The sequence below is a fragment of the Pipra filicauda genome, unplaced genomic scaffold, assembly GCF_003945595.2.
Source record: "Pipra filicauda isolate LSUMZ 115617 unplaced genomic scaffold, ASM394559v2 scaffold391_size691406_pilon, whole genome shotgun sequence".
Taxonomy (NCBI): Eukaryota; Metazoa; Chordata; class Aves; order Passeriformes; family Pipridae; genus Pipra; species Pipra filicauda.
Window position 1 is genome coordinate 628,580 of NW_024104522.1, and position 23,495 is coordinate 652,074.

At 45.7% G+C, this 23,495-nt stretch overlaps 1 protein-coding gene across 9 annotated transcripts; it reads left to right on the top strand.

Moving 5' to 3' along the window:
• Window positions 1-19: 19 nt before the first annotated feature.
• Window positions 20-22,717, top strand: YDJC (YdjC chitooligosaccharide deacetylase homolog). Of its 9 annotated transcripts, none has more exons than XM_039385064.1 (9): window positions 21-345; window positions 1,179-1,312; window positions 3,118-8,734; window positions 9,075-9,203; window positions 9,285-9,457; window positions 17,298-17,457; window positions 18,217-18,316; window positions 19,000-19,177; window positions 21,148-22,717. In XM_039385064.1, the coding sequence occupies exons 5-9, from the start codon at window positions 9,300-9,302 to the stop codon at window positions 21,476-21,478; spliced, it is 927 nt and encodes a 308-aa protein (XP_039240998.1). In that variant the 5' UTR covers window positions 21-345; window positions 1,179-1,312; window positions 3,118-8,734; window positions 9,075-9,203; window positions 9,285-9,299; the 3' UTR covers window positions 21,479-22,717. The 9 variants fall into 9 exon arrangements, with proteins under 9 accessions (XP_039241001.1, XP_027588801.1, XP_039240998.1 ...); XM_039385063.1 differs by lacking the exon at window positions 1,179-1,312 and having other exon boundaries at window positions 3,118-5,265; window positions 5,380-8,734; XM_039385065.1 differs by lacking the exon at window positions 1,179-1,312 and having other exon boundaries at window positions 3,118-3,330; window positions 5,150-8,734.
• The last annotated feature ends 778 nt before the right edge of the window (window positions 22,718-23,495 follow it).

A 23,495-nucleotide genomic window follows, 5' to 3' on the forward strand; every position in this document is an offset into this window, starting at 1 on the left:
AGGAGAACCGCGGGCGCTGCTCCGTTAGAGTCAGTCCCCCGGGACGGGCGGCCCGGAGCCATGTCACCGCCGAGGCAGCGCTGACACGGCTGTGCTGATCTCACTGTGAGTTTGCCCTTGCCGAGAATGTCGGAGGAGACGCCAGGTCTGTTGCTGCTGTCCACTCTGGGCTGTATGAAAAATTATAGCCAGGTCACACTGACTGGTTGCTCAAAGGCCTTGCGGGAAAACGTGCTGTAAGGAGGACTGTCCAATTAGCATCAGAGCCAGGAGAAGAAAAAAGGTCCGCACAGCGAGAGCACTGTCAGGCACAAAGCTGCTCGGGGGTCACCAGCCCAAGTACAGGTAATGGTTTAGATACAGCCTCGGGCAGCCAGAGGTGGCACTAAGAGGTCAATCAGCCTGTGCTGCTGCGTTCAAGCCACTTTTAGCTCAGAGCTGGTAGGTGGCACATTTAGGACTGCTCCTCCCTGCAGTTCCTGCTCTTAAAGTTGAGTAAATATCTACCCATTTGGAGGATTTGCAGAGAAAAGTAAGATAGTGTTGAAGAACAAAGGGAATTCGTGTTTGTGAATTGACTTGCATGATAATACATCACTGATCCAGTAATTCCTGGATTGTATTTGAGCTTCTGATGATAGGACATAAACACTACACAAAGAACTAATATTGGTTGCTGTAACAGTAAGTTGTAGCAATAACATCTTTGCTTTTGGATCCTGAAGTTCACTTTCTGTGCTTCAGTCTCTTGTGGAGTTCTAACAAAGAGATTACTAAACTCTATTCTTTAGAAAAAACACCTGCATAAATCAACATACACACTGTCCTTCGTTGCATAGTTTTGCAAACTGAATACCCCTCCCCCCCCCCCAAAAAAAAAAAAGAATCTGAATAGGAAGCGGCCATGGACAAAGGACACATGAACTTCTACACAGTTTGTTAACTTTTGCCTCTGAAACTGCTCATTGGATTGACCCATGTATCACATCAGAGCCTGCTGCGAGTCCTGAGTAACACTCTGAGGAATACAAAGTAATTTGACAGAGCAAAAGATTTGGATCTTCTTAGTGGCAAGGAAACGGGAAGATGGGCACCTGCCTTGGGACTTAAGTCTTGGTATTAGTGGTATTATGTGCCTGCAACAGCAAAGAATTGAAACGCTGCGCTTTCTATTGCAGGATGATTTAGAAAGCATATTAGTGTTGCTGGCTAGTGCAAACGTCATAAGATGCTCAGCTGACTCTCTCCCTCTTCCACCAGTCTTGGAGCTGCAAGGCTTTTTCCAACCCATGTGATACCACTCAATTGAATGGTTAGTTTTCTTTATGCTGGCTTTGGACCATTTTTTTAGCTATACCTACATCTAAGAAAAATCTCTGACTTAAATGCCAGGTCTACTTTAAAACAAGCCCTAGTACTAAACTCTGTCACATGCACATGTGTGTACACACACACAGACACACACTGTGCTTTTCTCAGGACTGAAAACTCATTTCCTGGTGCTGGAAGTATAAAGGTTTACTCACAGAAAAGCAAAAGATCCCCTATTGATAGTCAAATACCATATTTTTATGTCATTCTAAGTGGCCTTGCTGTTCCAAGACAACAGCTCGCATTTGCTGCTGTCGTTTTAAGTGGGGCAAACCCAGATGTCTGTGGTTGCCATTTTAGCCATGGAAAATCAATCATATGGGGCTTTAGCTGGCACCTGTCTGTCTTTCTGGGAGGTCGCTCAGTCTCAGTGCATTTAGTGCCATTTACATGGTGCTCCCTACAACGCTTTTCAGTCCTACTTTAGAAACATAATTGGGTTAGAATGGTTGCCAACAAAGAACCCATCAATGCCAAACACCCACGGCAACTAACAACCACCCATTGTGACAGGGCCCACTATTGTTTCCAGTAGATTGTTGTAAGATACAGGTAAAATTGCCTCAGAAATTATGTGACTGCACACTGGTCATGGAAATATCAGCTTTTTTGATAGGAATCTCATTATGAACAAAATAATTCAACAGTACTGTAAAAGGGGAGAATGTAAAATGTAACTAGAAAACTTTCTGCCTTCAGTCACTTAACTCTGCATTCCTTATGCACATTTGATTTTCAAGGATTTTAAAAATGCCTGCCATTTCTACTCAGGTGCAGCTGTAGGTATAACACAGCCCTCCCTGAAAAACAGGATTTAGTACTGCCAAATGCTTTTAGCATACAGGAATGAAAAATCTGTGTCGCAAGAAAATTTCAGAGTATGCTGCCCCAATGCAACAGATTATAGAAAAAAGGGTTTCCTTTTTATATTGGCCTTTGTTAAAGATGCTTTAAACTTTCTGTTTGCTTTGCATGACAAAAACAGTGACTGACAACTAAGATAGCAGAGCTGGCAGCTCCTGGGCTTGATCTACACCCCAAAAAGCATGGATGCATCTATTGGTATAGAGAGCCTTTGATTTACAGAAAACATTGCAGTAACACCTGGATTCTTTCTCAGACTGACATGAACCTTAGGCAAAAAAGACAGGGCACAATTCTGAAGACATTAGTACTTGATACAAAGACAAATCCACACGAGCTCTTCCACTGATTTTTCTCTGCATCTGGTCCTTTCTCTGATATCAGTAAGGATGAACTGTACTGAACTCAAGACAGTAACAGTAGAGAACCAGGTCTGTAAACATTCTGTGTTTTTTTCTGTCTCCTTCTTTCACCCTACACTGATGAATAGCTGTTCGTAAACCTCACTTCAGATCAAACATTCATCTCCACTGGAATACCTTACAACAGAGCTCTTTTAACTGTGACCCCTAAGCCTGATACAAATAGTGAACAGTAAATAAAAAAATTGCTTGCCAGAAATTTATAGAATTACAGTTCCTTATCACTCAGCCTAAGTTGTTTAAGGACTAGATATCCAAAATAACTTGTTCAGATTTTTGCATTCGGTAGATATAAACATAATGTTAGAACAAGCAGAGTAAGTAAATAAACAGAAGATTTTTGATTTAAAAAAAAAAGAAAAAAGTATTAACATATACATTTATACATGTTTAAATTGAAGATTTTTTCATCTGGGGGAATAGAGTTGAGGATTTTTTAATCTCTGTCTTCTGTTTTTAGTCTTTGAGGGAGAGAAGATTTCCTTGGAAGTTCTGCAGAGTCCTGGCAATCTGTGTCCAGTAATGTTGTCACCATCTCTCAACGAACCGGATTGGTGCTTCAAGAACGTGGGATCTCCCCTCAGAACTCCAAAGAAATTAATGTGCATTTCCATTCAGTCAGCTGAGGTTTTCCAGGTGCTTTCAGTGATGCCGGGAGACAACAACAATCCCTGTGAGTGATCTTCCAGATTAATTTATGTTACATTGCTGAGGCATTCCCAATGTTTTCATTGGTAGCACTAGCTTTTCTGGAGAAGGAACTCTTTTGAGATGACAAGGAATACTCATGCTCCTACAGCCATCTCTTCTTCCATGTCTGATCAAATAGATACTTCTCCCTGGCTATCATTTGTACTACTAGACTTTTTAGAGGTTTTTTCTCTTAAAGGTTCAGCAGTAGCCTGCTTCACTGAGTGCTCTGCTCTCATGGTAGACTTTTAGGGACTTTTGGAGACATTAGTTCTGTTTTCTAGCAGAGATATTTTGGCTAATGGGTTTCTTGATTAATTCTACTTTGTTGATACTCATTTTCTGATTAGGCAAAAATCTTTTTGTCTCCTACTTCTGATGTAAACTTTTGATATTTGTAAGAACTCTTCAGATTTTCTTACTTCAGCCCTATTAATTTATGCTGATGGTCTCATGCCATTGCCATTGAAGCCAAATATCATTTCAAGGTGTACCTTTGTAACAGGAGCAAACATAAACCAAAGATAATCTGAAAGTATTTTTTCACAGATAAAAGTGTGTCTGACTGCAATTTCAACAGGACATTCAACAATCTCCTCATGACTTTTGAGAAGCCTGAATGCTCCTAACTTATTTTTTTTTCCTTCCTCACTCCATCCCTTTAGGAAGGAGAGTGCTTAGAAGTAGAGGTTGCATAAACTATTTCCAGCCACTGGAAAAAACCCCAACCCAAACCATACCAAAAAACAAAACAAAACATGCCAAGAAATGATAAAAAATTTTATTCATTAATACTTTATATATAAAATATAGATTTTTCTTCTTTTTTTTCCTTAACATGAGGACCTGCCTCTGGTATCTTTAATTCATTTTAACGTCTCTTGATCAACATTTGTGAAAACCGATTTCAGGCTTAACTCTGCTCTGCTTTGGACAGTGTAATTTGAAGCTGAGGAAGTTATTTGGAATTTGTAGGCATGGACTGGAATTGTGGTTTTGATTGCTAACTTTCCGTTTCAGAATCAGAATGTAAAAATGCATGTGTGTTACATCAGGCAGCTTTTACAATTATTTAGTTCTTTATGGGATTTGAAAAACCTCTAGACATAGGTTTCAATCTTAGGTAAATATTAATGTAATTCTGAAAATTCCACTGAACATCTATGCATCTTTTATATAACCTGCCCCTTTCTGACCTCAATAAAAGTGTTATTCTGCCTAGAGATAATTTCTTCTAGGAACCTTTATCATAAATACCAAGAAATGAACTCCAGATAGTATAATAACTTTCAGAGAGGGCAAACTGAAGTCCTGAGTTTCAATGCAATCAAACAGTAAATGGAATCAGATAGTGTAGGTTAAGCTATTAATGCACACAGTTAAACAGTACCTATTTTGGACCCATCATTTAATTGTCTAGTAGAAGGGTTCCCTGTCCCAACTCTTTTTTGACCAGATGTCTGTATATTTAATAGACCTCAACATCAGGTGAAGAGGCATCTGGAATAGGAATGTGCAGGCTTTACATCATCTCAACCCCAGTCAGAAATCATAGATGCTGTAGCTTAGTTCATATTCAAATATTAATTTTTACTGCACATTAGACACTGAAGGAAATGCAGCAGAGAGAAAATAACCCTCTGAAAATGGAAAAGTGGATTAAAATTCACCAGCCATGAGCAATACATAGACCAGGGACCTGCTGTTAGTCAAGGTAATAAGAAAAAGAAAACACATTCTTTATGTAAACAGATAGCTTGTTGGAAGTCGTAATTGTTGGGGAATGCTTTTGTAAAATACAGGAAACCTCTAGATTTGCTACTGAAAAACTCCAAGTTCAGGGAAAGAAATTCAAGCTTAAAAGCAGTGAAGCACTTGAGGAAAGAGAGCTGCTGCTGGCTTCTGTGACTAAGATGAGGTAAGGCTGTGTTTTGTTTAAGTTAGGCTGGAAGATGCAGCCTGTGCTTAGTACATGTCTTGGCTTACGCAGCTCCACTGGAAATGCTGGCCAATATTCCTGTCTTCATTGCAGAGGAGAGAACAGCCAGAGGAAGTCTGCCTTGCCTTCCAGCTCCAGGTTGAATTTGTAAGAGACTTTTTTCTGGACTGTGTGGCAGTCAGCTGCAAGGGCTGTTTTGGCATTGGATGGGGTACATAGGCTGCAGAGGAAGTGCTGTGCTGGCATCTAAGGGGCAATGGCACAGGGGCAAGATTTGCTTGCTGGGGAGTGTTTGCTTCCAGTCACTGGAGGGACAGCTGGGTAAAGAGGAATGAAATCAGAAAAGAAAAGCCTCCAGGAACTGCATTAAATATTTAAGAAGGATGTTACCATTAATAGCATTAAACACATACTAAGGTTAAGAAGGCTGAGAAGCCAAGCTTTGTCTAAGATTCTTATGTAGTGCCTCTCACCTGTGCAGGGGCAGAGAGCACTGGCAGTACTAGAAAGAGGTAGAAAACCCCAGAGTTTGCATCTGCAAAGGCAGGAGGTACTTATATTTGATTGAAGACATAACTTCAGAGTTTTGCTGACTTCATCTGTTATAGTATCAGTGCTCATCAGTAAACGAAGCCTCTTGGGGAATATGGGCAGGCTGTGATGTTCGTCTCCCAGAAGAGGAAGCAAGTAGCAGTTGCACAAATATCCTATCTGAAGTGTCAAGGGCACTGGAAACCTTCACGCAGCATCAAAAACTTTTGTGTAACAGAGCCATACACCTATTAAATGATGGAAATGCTCACAGGAATTGCCAGAATGAACATTTAGCAAGTTTTCTACAGTATTTTTGCATTATCTGTTTGGAATTTAATTCCATATAATTTTTTTCTATGAGAAAGGGGCATTGAAGAGGCAGAAAGCTTCTCTCCAGCTCTCACCATCATTTCCAGTAGTCAATGTTTGTTTACACATCAAGGAAGAGCAAGAAAAAGTAAGAAAGTGACAAACAGATGATGTCCACCCTAGGTGCAGCAGAAGTCTCCCATGCTCCCAGTCTCCCAGTGCTTCCCATTTCATGGCCTACAGAGAGCACAGCCTAGGAAACAAATTCTTTCATGAATAACATTTCTACCATTCATTCTGCTTTTGTTTTTCTCCTTCAGAAATATGCTTACAAATAATCATCCAAATCTTAGCTGCCCCTCAAAATGCCCTCAGGCTAATGGAAACACTTTTTTCTGCTGCAGAGCACTCTGAGGTGGGAGGCAGAGGCATTTCCCTCCCAAAGTGCTGTAGCAGTTTGCTATGTGGTGTGCAGTTGATGAAGCCTAAAGATCGACTGGGTTCAACCTACCGCAATTCACTGATTCCAAATTCCTTGTGAGGAAACAGACCTGGAAAACCACTAGCTATGCAGGTGTTCATGCCCCCACATACAGATCTTTCATACCTCAGCTACAGGTGTGAAAAGAGTGGAATTCCCCGTGTTGAACTGTGCTTGTTTGTCTCCAAACTGATGATTCTTCCTTTGCTGAGGACAGCCAGTCTCTGGTTGTGCCTGCACATCATATCTCTGACTTTGGGGTGTGGATATGTTGTCTGCCTTTCAGGAGCTGAATTCTGCTGAAAGAGGGGACACTTGGAGGCTTTGGTTTCTTTATGCAAGGACTGCCCAGAGTAAGTAACCCGAATAACTTTGCCTTATCTATGAATTAAGCAGCAGGATGGTCAGTCCACATAAACAACCCTTGAAGCTTTTTCCAACCTGTTTCACCCAGCTGCTCTTCCAAGAAGCCTGCGCTTGCGCTTAACAGCTGTTTCTTCTTTTACGTCCATACTGGCACAGATTCAGACATGGATATCACCATCAGCCATGCAAGAGTCCCAGTCCCAGTGTGATCTCTGCTTCCTGGAACAGGTTAGCAGCAACCACCAGGACAGCTACCCCAGATCCATGGACATGTTACCGTGGCACTTTCTGACCTACCACACTCCCTGCCCCAAGCATGAGTTTGTTGTTTCTCCTGCAATATCAGAAGCAGGTGAATATTTTGGGAAAACATTACAAACCAAAAAGGGGCTCGTTCGGCTTTGATAGAACTTCTTCTTCTTCCACAGGTGAAAAACACAGGCTGTTACTATCTCCCACTCACCATTTCTAAGCTGAGTACTCAGCACTTTCATTTTGGTAGATCCAGAATAGCTTTCTGCAATAAGAAAAAGCAGCAGTTCAATGCCAGGACAAACAGGATTTTACATGCAGACTGATGGAGAACTGGCTGACATCCAGACTGAACATCCAGACTGACATCCAGCATCTTAGAAGCTGCCGTTTGTGAAACTTTTCTGTTCTCCCTGCCCTTCCCCAGCCCAGCACCAAGAACTGTGGCACCTGGCCAGGGTTTGCTGACCTATGGCTCTAAACTCAGACTGAGTGCACACTGCCAGCAAATCAAAGTGGGGAAAAACAAGCAAGTGGCTACTGTGAGAGTCATGGATGGCAGGATTACATATTCATGGCCTCGTTGGGATGATCAATTTTGCACTGAAGCCACCACAGAGCACAAACTGAATTGCTTATCCCACCCGCAGCTCCAGGCAGGTCCCACCTCAGAAGTGTCTTGTACAAGAGAGACATGGAGCTTCTGGAGGGGGCCAGTGGAGGGCAACAAAGATGATAAGGGATTGAAATAGTTCTCTTACAAGGAAAGGCTGAGATAGTTGGGCCTGTTCAGACTCAAGAACAGACAACTGAGAGGGGTCCTCATCAATGTGTGTGAGTATCTAACGGAGGATGCCAAAAAGATGGAACCAGGCTCTGCTCAGTGGTGCCAGTCAGTAGGATGAGGCAAAGGGCAGAAACTGATGCACAGGAAGTTCCACCTGAATACGAGGAAGAACTTCTTTATTGTGTGAATGATCACACACTGGAACAGGTTGGCCTGAGAGGGTGTGAAGTCTTCCTCTCTGGAGATACTCAAGAACCATCTGGATGCAATCGTATGCCATGTGCTCTGGGATGACCCTGCTTAAGTGGGGAGGTTGGACCAGATGACCCACTCTGGTCCCTTCCAACCTGACGCATTCTGTGGGGAGAGACGTCCGATCCCTGCGCTGCCAAGAGAGCCGGCGGCACAGAGAGCGGCACGGGGCCAACCCCGGGCCCTGCGCCAGAGCACCCCGGCACAGGTCCTGCGGCAGCCCGACTGCAGCCGTGCCGTGCCGTGCCGTGCCGTGCCGTGCCGTGCCGTGCCGCCGCCGCCAGAGGCCGCCAGCAGGGCGGATCCCGGTGCTCGGCGCGCTCGGAGGCGCCGGCGCTGCGGCGGGGCCGCCCTGCTCTCGCCTCTCCGCGGGGGAGCTCCGGGCCGGGGCTGCCGCGGGGATGCGCGGCGGGGCGGGCGGGCACAGCTGGCGGCGGCCCTGGGACCGGGACCGGGCTGCAGCGGAGGTACGCGCCGCCCCGGGGGCGGGAGGGGGCCGGCGGACCTCGGTGCCCCTGCCGTTGTGGGAGGGAGAGCCTGGGCCGCCGGAGGCCGCTCTGCTCTCCGGGGATACGGCCCGCAGGCGGGCATCGGTAGCGGCGAGGACGTCACGGCTGCGGGGTGGCCTCAGGTGATCCGCACCCGTGGCCATTTCACTGCGCACCGCGGGCGGGGGTGTGCCCGAGGAACAGAATTTGAACCCCTGACGCGCCCTCGGTCGATAAAATCATTCCACCGAGTCCCTGACCTCTCGCCCGCTCCCCGTCCTCAGCGGTACAAAGTGCAGGCAAGGCTTTCCTTCCTCAGGCGAGGGCAGGGCTGGTGTGAGCCCGGCGGCCACACGCAGATCCGGCCCCTGCGCGGCGAGCCAGCGGCGGGATGAGGTGGAGCAGGAGGAGTTAGTCAGGGGCTGAGTCACCATCGAGTTCGACCCCGGTGAGCTTGTCTTTTCCTGTTTGCCTGTGATCTGCAGACTGCCGAGTGTTCCGATTTAATCTCCTTTACCTTTTTTGCTAGGGATGACATCTAAGGATGCTTCAGGTGAAGCTAATAGTAACTGGAGATGACTTTGGCTATTGTCCTCGGAGAAACCAAGGCATCGTGGACTGTTTCCTGGCCGGTGCGATATCTAACGTGTCCCTTCTAGTCAACGGAAGCGCTGCAGCAGATGCAGCGAAGCTGGCAAGGAGGTAAGCTACTTTCTTTAGCTCCCTCGGGAACAGCCTCCACAAACTCCACGGAAAGCCAAGCCTGGAAAATTTAACATTTTGAGGCCCCAGAATAAATACTGTGTCATAGCTCAGGCTGGTATAAGAAAACTGGATTCAGGCACATTTACTAAGACTCTTCATAGTAAAATCAGTGACCTGCAACCATACCCATAATGGTCTTTCTCTGGTATTAGCCACCACACCTTTTTTCCCCCTCAGGTCAGGAAGCCACTTATACAATTTGACTAGTAGAATTTGGATTTGCTAGACTTTCTCTTTCCACACTTCTAAAAGATGCATCATCAGAAAGAAAGTGCACATTATACACTCAGCCCAATCTGCTACCCCTAAAACTATTAGAGCATAAAAGCACAGATCATTAAATCTCATTTAATTTGATCCATTTCAGCCAGGATGAACACAAGGTCATCTGGGCTCATTGCAGAATCAGGGAAAGGTGTGATTCTGCAAGGGCTTAGTTATAGACCTGGGTAGTGGAAAACTTGATTTTTTTCCCCACCCCAGAAACCTTTTTAAAAAGCACATAAATATTTCTATTAATTCTAGATTTGATAAATACATTTGTTAAAACTGCATACAGAGAGGGATGATACCTTACACCTACTTCTTTGCCAGCTTCAGAGGTTGCTGGCAGAGTTAGCTCTGCAGCAGATCAAATGCTCCGTGGCAGTCTCGTGGACTAGTCCAGGAAATCTTTTAATAGGAAGCATTACTTGTATTTAGGAGGTAAAACCCAGCTAATGCTTCAGCACTGGTGTGGGCAAGCACTTGGAAACAGGAATATGTCCTGAAGGAGAGAGCAACGGGATTGAGAAACAATTTAAGGAAAGGAGTTGTACTGGTACTAAACAAACCGAGAACTTATGCTTCAAATGTAGCTGCTGCAGGGGACAGTTCCATGAGAGTCCTGCTGTCATTGTTCTCCTTCAGCATCTCTCCTCAATTTGCTGTGGTTTTAGGGGTACTTGGATATTGCTTGTAGCTTCTTCAGTGTAGGATGATAGAGGAAAGGCAGGGTGGGGTGTTAGTGATAGACTAGTCTGTTAAAAAGGCTGGAGATTCCACACAAACATTGAGAGAGGAATTGCCTGGGGATGATAAGGGGAGGGGCACCACACTGTTAGGATTCCTAAAGTCCTGTTAGTAAATGAAACAAATGAAATACGAGAGATAAGACCAGCACTTCTCTCAGATGCCCTGTGAAACCCTTTAAGACCCAATGGTCCAGTAATGTTGTCAGCTATTTTAGCCATGGTCTTTAGAAGGCTTTTAAAATAGCATCCACCTGGCCTCGTTTCCATTGCCGGAAAGTAGGCCATGTAATCAGAGATTTAAAAAGCATCTTTGAATCCAGGTCATGACACTTGTGCTGACAGCAGATTTGGGTGTGAAAAGCCAGGCTGGAGAGCAGGTGAAAGCAGAAGCTGCAGCCTGCTGCTACAATTTCATTTTCTTCTTTGGGGGTGGGGGTAATTTTGAATTGTGGATGTGAATAAAATGGATTTAAATCTATTTCTGAACATATAAGCAGGGGTACTTTGGGAACATCTGCCAACACTAAAGATCAACAGCCCAGGTTCTACAGTTCCTCATTTGTGTAACTCTCTGTAGCTGCCAGGCATGGGGGGAGCATTTGCAGGTGTGGGGAAAAGGGTTCCTCATGTTCTAATGCAAGCCCAGCCTCAACTGCTGCTTACTTGGCACCTGTGTGTGTAAATGAACTCCTGTGTCACCCCTGAGATATTTGTTCTTCTGTTGCAAAGGCTGATGTACACGAATGCCAAATAGGTCTGACTTACTAGAAATGTCATTGAATCCTCCTCATCTTGTGGTGCAAAAATCAAAAAGCATCAATTGCTTGACTGTCCTGCCATTCTTATTCCCTCTTCCCCCTGCTTGGTGTCATTTCGCATACTACTGTGAATATTGAGGCTTTGTGTTTTAAGGGATGAAAGCCTGCCTGTTTTTTTTTCTCCCCAAGTTTATCTTCCCCTATTCAGCCTTGATCAGTGGTGCAAGCAGGAAGAGTGGATCTATCACCAGCTGAGAGAAGAGGCTTGAAGGAAATAGCTTGTTCTTTCCTGGGGCCTGTTCCAGTGCTGTGGAATTTGGTCTTTTGCACCAGAGTGCTAACGTGACGTGGTGCACGTGTGCAGGATTGTCAGAGTGATGGACTGCTTCTTTGGCTTGTGAAAATCATCTGGGTGGTTCTTGATTAACTGTCTGTGACATGGTGGCTTGTCACTGCAAGTCTTGAGCTCTCTTTCCTCCCCTTGTTTTCAGGAAATTGGACACAGGCAAAGCTAATTAGTAGCAAGACAACTTTTCCGCCCTAAGCACCTCGTGCTGCCCTGCAAAGTTAGAACTCAGCATCCTTCAGAAAGGAACATGGTTCCTCTGAAATTTAGTTCTAGCTTTCATTTTCATGGTAATCCTGTAGGTTTCTGGCTATACCATCTGTTGCCCTGAGTTTTAAATAGAAGCCTTGGCAGAAATGTGATGATAATCAGCAGATCTTAGTACCAGCTCTAACACAAACTAACTGCAGAACCTGCAGCAGAACCAAGAACTAAAAAATACACCTTCCCTAACATCCAGACTCAGGATCTTGGGCTTTTCTCATTCAGTGTCACAACTGGGCTAAAAGAAGGGACCCACTTGCTTCAGACAACAGAGAAGTTTCAGCAGAGGGCTGATCCATCACCAAACGACAAACCTACTGATAGCAACTGCCAGAGAAAAACAAAACCGGAACAGCAGGTGGGAGAACAGGCTACCATTATGGGTTAAAGTTTTTTTCAGTAACTCAAAACTTTTCTCTTTGTGTGGCATTGACTGACTGTGACTTCCTCGTTATCCATATAATATAATCTCAGTTTTCTACTTAGCAAGCCCTATCTTGAAGTTAGCCAGTCTTCTTGGTGATTATTCCAGAGCCTTTCCCTGAAATTGGAAGGGTTATTTTGTAACCTGAAATGAATAAATCCCTTCATTTTTCATTGGAAATACAAAGATAGAAAGAGGCAGAGATAGAAAGATAGTTTGCTGCCATATCCTGGGTGTTTTTTCACAGTCTAAATGCTGAACATCAGCTGCACAAAAGCTGAAGCCCCTACAACATCTGGCTACATTTAACAAAAGAATCTTAACAAACCACATTTAATTGCTCTTTATGTTTTCACTTCCTTTCCCATCAACACTAATTGCAAAATGTGTGTGTAAATTGTGACTTAATTCTGACACTCCCAGTTAACATCTGACTAATCTAGAAATCTCTCATGCTTTCTCATCACCCTTTTATGTGACTGTTAATCACACAGCAGACAGCACCATTGCTGAACTGTTTGGATAGGGGTGGAGCCCAATCCAAGGTCTTAAACTGTAATTCCAGATCATAGTGACTTTACTGGCAACAGCACTTTTTGCTGATGTAAGGTTATAGACACAGGAGCTTCACTTCATACAAAGATGTAATTACAACAGAAACTCAGGTCCCTAAGCTATGTTACAGCACCAGTTCTTAACACTGCAGAGGCTTTGGAGCATTTCTTGCAGCAGAAATAAGGCTTTAGCGGTATTAGAGCAAGAAAAGATGCTATTTGAGGAAAGACAAATCTTACAGTTTGCTGAATGATGAAAGTGTGGGGGGGAGGAAGTATGCAAATGCCAACATGGAGAAACTAAGACTTGCATGTTTTTGCACAAAGCACAGACTTGCTTTGTCTGGCTTCAGACGTGGATGTTTACTGAAGCAGGGTGTCTAGGTACATCTAACTTGTGTCACCCTTGGGCTGAAACCTGATGAACAGTAATTTCCTGGATGGCACAAACAGGATGTTGAAGGTGGGAGCTGTTTACACATCAAGGAAAAGGTAAGTGCTGTTGTTATACCAGAGCCTGCAGCATTCAGCAACTCAGTTGGGACTGTTCTTGGTGAATCACGTAATTCCCTCAGCCACTGCAACTGCTCCCAGGAACACAGGGACTGCACAGAGTCCTCTGCCATGGCCAGGCAGAACCCAGGACACTGTTACTCGTCCACCAAGCTCAGAAATGTGCAAAGCTGGTGGGCACTTTAAAAGAGTGACTCAGGGTGGTAACCATCTCCAGGGTGCCTTTACTGCTAAGGATGTGAATGAACAGGGATTGCAGCTTCACAGAGCACTTTGCCTCAGCAGAGACTTTGTTCAGAGCACCCGTGTGGCAAAACAAGCAACTACTTGAAAAGGAAGCAGTTTAGCTGATTGTATTTCCTCTGTCTGATTACTGGACTGAGCTTGCTGACTCAGAAATCTTTCCAGGGTAAATTCCTTCTTGCCCCTTGTAGCACTTGTTGTGAGGGTATTTCCTTCTTCCCACAACCCCCTCTTTTTTTCTCCACCTCTACAAGAGATGTTGAGCAGAGAACCACAGAGCCAGGCTGGTTTAACAGCCAAATTTGGGTGCAAATAAATCACTAGCAGAATAACCTCAGTGGCTGCAGAAGCTACTGCCCTGAACCTCTTCTCAGCAAGCTCCCAGGCAGCCCAGTCTAATGCTGCTCATGCTGTAGGAGCACACACTGCTAGACACTGTCCTTTGGCTTTATCAGGAGTGAACTGAACCCCCGTGCTAAATCCAGCTTCACATCTGTGCATTCTCCAGAGCATTGGGATGGACTTGAAAACACATGGACATGGGCTTCTCCAAACAGGTTGTGGAAGGGTTGCTGCTGCTTAAAACAACCACCAAGAAGAGCTTAGAGGCACCAAGCAGATTCCTCAGCATCATTTTGCTTTGGCAATGATAGCTGTTACTGCAGTGTTTTCATTGCAGAAACTAAACTACTGCCTGAAGTTCAATGCCAACCCTTTTATTTTGGATCTTACGTGAGCAATTAGCAGTTAGACCTGCCCAGCAGTGACCGGCAGGGCTCACCCTATCCCCTCTATCCCCCCTCGGAAAGGGCTTGGGCACAACAGCTGAGCTCTGTTACCAGGGCAGCATCACATGCTATATAAGCTACTTGAGCTGCAGGTCTCAGTATTTCAGCCAGTAAAATAACAGATATTTTACAGCCTTTGAAAAGATATGGGCAACTATAAAGTATGTTTGGGTAGCAGAAACGATCATCTACCACTCTGAAAAAGGGGCCCTTTCAGGATATTCCCACTACCTGACTTTTCTCCTTTCCTTTTTTACAATGCAGCCTGCCTTGGCATTGCCCTTGGGTTGCAGGATCTGCATTTTAGTAGTGAGAGGTGCTCAGCAGAGTTAGTCCCTTGTGTATAGCAGTCTGTGGGGAGAAGAGCTGGCTTGCAGCAGAACTCTGCTGTACTGATTGCATTGTCCTCCTTCCCATAACCTCACAGCCTTCCCAGCACTCCTGCTTCCGTGCATCTCCCACAGAGTGATATTTCTGATCAAGTTTCTCACGTGCTGCTTTTTGAGTTTTGGTTTCAGTCCCTGTATCCCAGAGCCATTAAACACGAGTAATTCCTCTTTAGATGCCTCAGCCTGGGCAGTCTGTCTAACCAGCCAGGACTAACTCCATGAGAAAACTATTAAGATATTCAGCTGGTGTTGGCCAAAGCTCTGAAACGTGCTCTAATGTTACAGTCAGGGTCTCCCCTTACAGCCAGGACAAGGCCAGCTCTCTCTGCACTTCCACATTCCACACATTCCCCAGCTCTGGGGCTGAGTTTGGCTCAGGCAAGGAGCAGCTCTCATGTTCCCCAGTGCAGCACTTGGCTTCTCATTGTCCCACACCTGTTGGAGGGTCTTGCCTTCTCCTGGAAATAACTCAACAAAAAAATTCCATCTGCTGATTCATGGTAACACATGAATCCTTTTTTCTTGCAAACAGCAGTGACTCTGGTACAGATAATGCTCCAGCTGATGCTGGGCAGCTTCCCAAAGATGTGAAAAAGAATCTGGGGTGGACTTCTGAAAAAAGCCAAAACAAAACCACAGGATCTCCCTCTGCCTTTGGGCTCATGCAGGGTGCCCAGCAGGTCACAGGATGGAGGGGAAGCCCTCCTCTCACAGCACCCGTTCTGTAGCTGCCTCCTGCCCAGCTGCCTGCCCAAGGGCCACACTTGCAGTGACAGCACCTTCCACTTCTATGGAGTTACTGTGCATGTGTCGTGTGTTCAGGCCTCAGGTGTGAACACCAGAGGAATATTTATCATCAACAAAACAATCAGGCCCTGCTGCACAGAAATCACTAGGTCAGAAAAAACAGCGGAGATCCTTCTCCCCATAAGCTCTTTTGCTCCATTAAACAAACATTCAAACTCCTTAATCAGACAGTGGACTGGAAAGACATGGACTCATTTTGTTCCAAAGATCCGAGCATATAACTTGACTCTTAACATTTATGTCTTTGAGAAGTAGTATCTAGCAACTAACTGCACCATCTACTTGGAGCACGAGACATGGAGGAGCCAGGAAAGAGACTTTCTGCCCTGTGAGGGTCAAAGCTTTAGGACCTGAAGGAGCTAAATTACTCTGACTTGGACCAATCCATCCACAGTCCTGTCTCCAGTAACTTGCTGTTTTACCAGTCAGCTTCAGGGCAGCAGACAGAAGGGGAAGATCTGGTTTTTGCACACTTTGCCTAAACGGAGATTGGTTTTTTTTCCTCCCTGTGGTACAAGGGCTGTACCAGGGACAGACCAATCTCAGTTTTAGAAGCCTCATGCGGAAGTTCCAAGAACGATTTAAAGCATCACAGACTTGTTGCCTTGAAATTCACTCTGCACCATGACTCAGCCTGGGCAGCACAGGTGGAACATTGCAATTCTGTCATGCACTTACTGGGTCAGCCGGAGGCCAGGGGTTGTCTTGGAAAAAGTTTCAAAGCGTCATTTTGGCTACTGATTCTGAGGATTTGCAGAAATGCTAATGAGACCCAGCACAAATCTGAGCACTCACAAGTCCTGTTTTCACTGCAGGGGAATCCACAGCACAGACCAAGAAGGAAACACCAACACTCCCCTAAGCCCTGTGGCTCAGAGGGGCTCTCCAGCTACGCCAGCTCCAGAGTTTCATTTTTTTAAAAATTGTTAGAGTGCAACTAGTTAATCCGTTGTACCCTTGTGCTTCCTTAGCAAGGTTCTACACTTCACTATGAGCCCCCTGCACTATTCCTTTGGCTGTGCCAGAGAGGTGTTGCTCTATACTGCTCAGCCTTGTCACTCGGTGAGTGATCATCTGCACCAGTACATAGGAACCATGACACTGCAGGCAATTCCAGCTGCAGCCCCTTGGACCAGGAAACTCTTAAACTCAGACAGTATTTACACTTGTAGCCTGTGCTGTTGCCATAACAGCTGCCTTGGGCACTGGATTCTACTTAAGGGCAGCTTTAGAAGTTGTCAAGTAAAACTCAGATGTCTCAAATGTACCATCTTTAATATGGTGAACAACTCAATGGGATACCTGGCAACAGCTAATGAAGTGTTTTAGAAAAGGATGCAAGGTCCAGATTTTTCTGTTGATCGCTGGTAACTGCAGTTACTAAGTGTAGTTACAGCATTTAGCCCAGAGTACCTCATGATGTGAGCCAGGGTGGGAGCAGAGTTGGGAAGTCTCACGGACTGGCCCCTGGCAGACTGCACAGGGTGGTTATCTGGAGATATTCTGCTTTGGTTAGGGTCACTGTGCTTTTCTTTCTAGCAGAGCAGAAATACAAAGATGTGCTCCAGTGAGTACATCAACACTTTTGAGATCAGTCTAGTTCTTTCACTGAAATCTCCTTCCTTTGGCCACAGTAAGGGAGGTGCAAAGCTTAGCAGATATTTCATTCTTGTTACAGGTACAGCATCCCAATAGGCCTTCATGCCAACCTTTCTGAGGGCTCCCCTGTGTGTGAGGTGCTCAAAACAAACTCTTCTCTGCTCAACCAAGATGGATTCTTCCATGGAAAAATGGGATTCAGAACAGCTCTATCAAGAGGTCTCCTGAACATGTCAGAGGTAGGAGAAGACCATATACAACCCTGCAACTTGCTTTCCTGGTAAAGATCAGCCTGCATTTATCCCAACACATAACAGCTGAAGAAATTTCCCAGATCCCAGCTGTGAGTAAGCTTAGAGATGACTGTACTGCCTGTGCAGCTGGAGATGGCTTTCCAGGACCTGGGCCTCCTTCTGCCAGAGGCTCTGCAGCCTTTTAGAAGTCATTCCTCCCCATTTCAGTGCCTGCATACGCTAATGTCCTGTTAACTACTTATCTGAGGGGGCAGAAGAGGCACTGGAACTGGTATTTACAAAAAAACTAGAGATCACTAAAGGGCAAATGACAGAGAAGTCCTAAATAGGCACTAGGCTTTTGATCTGCTTGTAACAGGCTTTTGTTCTCTAGGGAGATGGCTGGTTTTGCCCTGTGAGCACTAACAAATGTGTTCAGGTGATCAAAACTGCCTATGGGATATGAGCACCCATTTCCTCAATCATTTTAAAGGGAAATGGGTATTCAAATGCTCTATGTATTTTAGAAAATCCCAGTATCAGCACCATCCTTATGACCAGTACCACAAAGAGCCCCATGCCTGGGGGAAGGCTCTGGGCAACCCAGCAGAGCTGCACATCCATTTGATCCATTTATAATCACAGCACTTGGTGCCTCCCAGGGCCAGGTCCTGACTCCTGGCCAGTGATGTCCCCAGCAGTCCCTCCACTCTCCTGCTCTGAGCCTCCTGACAGGTCTTGCTCTGACCCTTCTCTGCGGCACAGGTGAAGCAGGAGCTAAAGGCCCAGGTGGAGCTGTTCCATGAGCTGACAGGTCACCTACCTCCTCACATGGATGGGCACCAGCATGTCCACGTCCTCCCAGGTGAGAAGGAAATCTTCCTCTTCCCAGTGCCAAGCAGGTGAGGGAGTCAGAGAGTCACTAAAGAGGGGCCTCCCCTACCACAGCTCCCTGTTTGAGCAATAAGACACTTGCTCTACAGTTTGCAAAAGCTGGTGACTCTTCAGGTGCTACAAGAGCTCCATCCTGTCAGTTAGTTCCATCCCAGTCCCTGCCCACAGGTCCCAGCATGTTTAAGAGATGACCGAGTACCTTTTGTCCTCGTTTTGAAAATAAGGTCACTGTGGTACAGAAAACTGAGTAAAAAAAGAATCCAGGTTTCCCCACTCCAGTTCTAAACTGCCTCTGGATAACATTGCTCTGACTTGCAGGGACTTGATGAAGAACTCATTCCTGACAACGCAGTCACCTCTGGTGCACTCTTAAGACCAGAGTCACTCACTTAGAAGGGGGGGCTGGACTAAATGCTCAGTGCTGAAGGGAAGACCTACAAGGCACCTACAGCAGATGGTGAGGGAGAAATATTTCCAGCATAGAAGGTGACCCCTATCCAGATGAAGAAAACCATTTCAGCAGAAGATAAACCAAATGTGATTTTATTTTCTTGAACATGGGAAGGAAAGAAGCCTCTGTGCTAACATCTCACAGGGGAGATGATGAGCTGGTTACCCAATTCCTGACTATACTGTCCCTGGTTATATTTGCAGAGGTCAGGCATGTGTTTGCAGAGGTGTTAGAGGAATATGGGATTAAGTACACTCGTGTCCCAGTAGAGCCAGGCCTTCATAACTGTGACTGGATTCCACCATCCCTGATGGACTTTTATCTGGGAGTAGAAGAAGATTCTTTTAACACAGTGGATGTGTTTACAAAGCATGGAATAAGGTAAGACAGGCATTACCCATCCTTTTTGCAGTAAACCTTTAAGATCTTATCAGTTCCTGATAGTATCTTTCAAAAATGGAACACCGCCTTTCTCTTTCCTTTTCTGGGCTTACAGAGAGATTCAGGAGGAGTACAAAAGTGTCAGGGGCACTAGGGCTTGGGAAGTTCTCTTTGAACAGAGATGACTCACTTCCTCACTTGAAAGGGAATGTTCTTTTCAGGGTATGTTTCTCAGCCTTCCTAGTGAAGCTGCATTAGCCTGGCATCTGGGGTGGCAAGAGAAATGCTGCATCAACACTGGAATACTAAAAGTATGATCTAGGGAAAGGTTTCAAGAAATAACTTTTCATCTACCTGGCAGAGTGAAGAAAGGGTTTTAAGTAGGAGGAAAGAGACTAATTAGAAACAAGTGTTTGTTGTTAAGGGGAAGCAAGAAGCTCAGAGCTCGCAGTGCCACAGCCAGCAGTCACTGCTCTAAGCAAACAGCCTTGTCTGTCCTGCACCTCAGGGGCCAAGTCCGAAAAGCTCAGCCCTTCCCCCAGTAACATATTTTTCTTATAAGCTTAAACAGTGCCTTATGGATTAAAGACATTTCACTTGATACCCTTGCAGTCACCTGTCCTTTGGGGTAGATTTTGTTACTTTCTCAGTCCACTGAAAAAGTTATTTTTTTAGTTAATTTTTTTGGTATTAGTTGTCCTGAACAGCAGCATCAGGCTGGCATTTCACCCTGCCCCATCCCTCCAGAGCCCGTGGGCCGTGCTCCAGCCTGTTTCTAAGGGAAGGAAGGGCACAACAACTCACAGGGCAGTTCAGCAGGAGAGTAACGCACCTTTCAGGCAGGTGCACACCAGGACAGCGCAGTGGAAACCTTGCACGCTCAGGGGCCGCCTGGGGGACAGGGGAACTGGCGGGGCCACCCGAGGACCTGCGTGTTTGTATCCACCCTGCTCCGGCCACTCCCGGTGGGGCAGGCAAGAAGGGGTGAGCTCTTACCAAAACATGAACACGGGGAAACCCAGGGAAACACAAAGAACACAGGCGGCCGAAAGCTCGGGGAACTCAGTGCTGCAACTCGACTTCAGCACCTGTGCAGAAGGACCGCGCTGAGCCCCTGGAGCCGGCTTGTGATGCCAGAGAGCACAAGGCTCTGCTCATTGCACAGCAGCGAGGTGTCGGCAAGGGTACTATATTCACACTTCAAATTCTTCTGCTAAGTCCTGCAGACTCTTTTCAAGAAGAGCCCAGCGTTCAGCTGGGCTGTTCTTTGATCATGCAGGTAAAAACTGCAGCCTTGGTTTCTTCCAAAAACGTTCTCATTCTGCCCTCACATGTACTTGGCTCACCTGCCTTGGACTTGTTCAGGCTGCACTAGGGCCAGTGTTTGCAGCCAGACTTGAAAAAAGATCTGTGTCGAAGCTACTAAGAACCAGCCTGTAGCTGTCCTCTAGTAGTAGCATTTTGTCCAGTTATTATGGCTCTTTGATACATTCTGGCAGAACGCTTCTTTAGCTGAGTGGTTTCCATTTTATTTCAGTCACTTTTGTTTCTACTTACCTGAGGGTTATTATTCAGGTGTAAGATTTTGATAGTGTGGCATTTCTGAGTTTAGCTCTGCTCTTCCCTTTTCGGCCAACAAAATGCACCTGTAAGCTCACAGATACCAAACAACCCCTGTGCTGTGACACAGTGTATGTCAGTAGTCTCAGCAGCACTGCTGATGCTGGGGAGTTCCTGTCACTGCAGAACTGCTGCTGGAAATAGGATCCTCGTTTCAATAAGGAAAGAGAAAGCATAACTGGCATGAGGTTCTGTTTTCACTTTTGCTTATAGTTAAAAGTTTTAAAATCCCCTTCCCCCTTTTTGGTCTTACATTGTAGGTAAATTTTGATTCATAATCCACTGGACATAACACAGTTCTCTACCTACCTTGTTAGCATTAATATCAGTACTCTCTCCCCTGGCTCCAGGTGGCCTGACATTTATATAGGCCTGAGCACCATGGGCAAGAACATGTCTGTGAGCAGCATCTGGAGTGCCATCAACTCTGCCATCGTGGAGGTCACATCCAGGGCGCCCTCGTCTGCACACCCAGCACTGCAGAGCAGGACAGTGACCATTGAACTGATGGTGCATCCGGGGTACCCCAGTGTCCCACCCGTTGGTGGCTGTGGGGAAGGACCAGATGATTTCTCCCAGTCCTGGGAGCGCCTCCATGAACTCCAGACGTTAATTAAGCCGGAGCTGCAGAGCCATTACAAAAGCAGGAACATTCAGCTGTGTTCATTCAAAGATCTTTAAATAAATGAGCAGACATCCACCCACCCACCCACCCATCCATCCATCCATCAATCCATCCTCTGAAGCCAGGTAGTTGCTGGTGTCCAGACAAGCCAGACCACTGTTACCAGTGTCACACTCCCTGGCACAGCTGACAGGAGCTGACAACAGCCTGGGAATGGAAGAGCATTACCCTGTGAGCAGCTCCAGGCAGTGCCCCAGAGCCACGACTGCCAGTTTTTAGGCCACAGCATCTGCTCTGAATGTGACATACCCCTTCTATGACACCCCAACGCAGTGCAGGACAGCGACCAAGGCCCAGCTGCCTCCCAGGGCTCAGCTCCTGTCAACAAAGGAGCAGCACAGAGGTGTGCTCTGTTGTGAGACGCTTTGCACCATCATTTCTCTTTTTAGACTTAATGGTCCATAGGTACCATAGGTACCATCATTTCTCTTTTTGGATTTAATGGCAAAAAAAATAAACATTCTGGAGGAGCAGGTGCTGCTTTGGAGCAGCCGCTTGGTGTAGGTCATGGGAGGCCTGGAAACCTTCAGCATTTGGTTTTCCCAAAGCACTGTCATGGTCCCTGCCCCTCCACTTATCCCTGCTCGTAGATGGGGAGAGGTGCAGGGCATGTCACCTTCAGAGTATTCCTCTGCTCAGAGCAGTCAGATAATACATGTGGCACAGTGGGATCTGCAGCCCCTTCCAGGAGCCACCTCAGCCAGCAGTAATTTTGTCCCTGCCTATTTATGTTGCCTCGTAGCATTAAGCTCCTATTGGAAAGTAACATTGGCCACAGCCCTTTCAGAGGGGCTTTCTTATTTTTTGGATGACTTTGCAAGAACAGCAACTGTTGACCCATCTGCTATTTCAGTAACTGCTGTGTACAAGAGCAGCAGCAACTGATCCTGTCCCACCCACTGCCCCTCAGGACAAACACAGGGACAGCCCTGTGCCAGCTACAAGCAGGTCTGCAAGGGAACAAGGTCCCTGTATCTGTCCCTTTTATTCCTCCCACCAAAGCATTTGAACTCCAATAAGCCCCAGCAATGCTTCACGCTCTTAACTGCAGCCCTGTCACTCCTATAGAACTTTCACATGGGGAGAAATTATTTTAGACTGTTTATGCTCATTTTCTGCACATAAGTGATTTAATGTAATCGGTTTTGCTAACTATGTTTTTTAATATTAAAAATGTCAATATGATTGTCATTCTTTTAAATGAAAAATAAACTCAGGCCTTTTCTATTGCAGTGCTTCAGGAGGCTTTTGGGTTTGGTTACAGCTGGTGAGTGAACTAAACCCAGCCACCTTTCTGCTTCCCCTGTGGCTGCCTGGGAGCTCCAGAAGGGTTTCCATTGTCTTTCTATCCTTAATGGGAACTATCTGATCTTCCCTGTAACACGTCTGAGGACATTTTTGTCCTGTACAAATAGGAAAAACAAGGATACTGTAGAGAATATTTTTCCAGATTCTTTCCTAAATCATTGTCAGAGAATTAATTAGATATATGACAAGTTTGTTTTTAAAAGCACTCCCGGCTGGGTCTGACCAGGGCAGTTGTTACCTTTTGGGATGACGTTCTCCCAAAGGTTCTCCCAGTGGGGACAAACCCGCGCTCCGAGCAGCCCCACCCGCCAGCGCCGCCCAGCGCCCAACCGGGATCACTGCAACCGCCGTGACGGGACAGAGTTCAGCAGGTCATGGAATGTCATCGTGTTTTCATGGATATTTTTAAGCCTTATTTTTAACGTTTAAATTGCTTCATGTTCTAACCGCTGAATTTGCCCTGATCACAACCAACTGGACGTTACACACCTGTTGATTTTTGGAGGCATTTCCTGGCAGCTGAGCACTAGAACCTGACAGCAGCAGTACCAGAGCACTGTACTGCAAACACAAAATGTAAACAAACAGCATTAAACCCCAAATTTTCATTTAATTGGAGAAATGAATAAAGAATACTAAAAGACTTCTAAATAGGGAACCTTTCAATTGCATGTAGGGTGATAAAGAAATTTCTTAGTGGTTCTA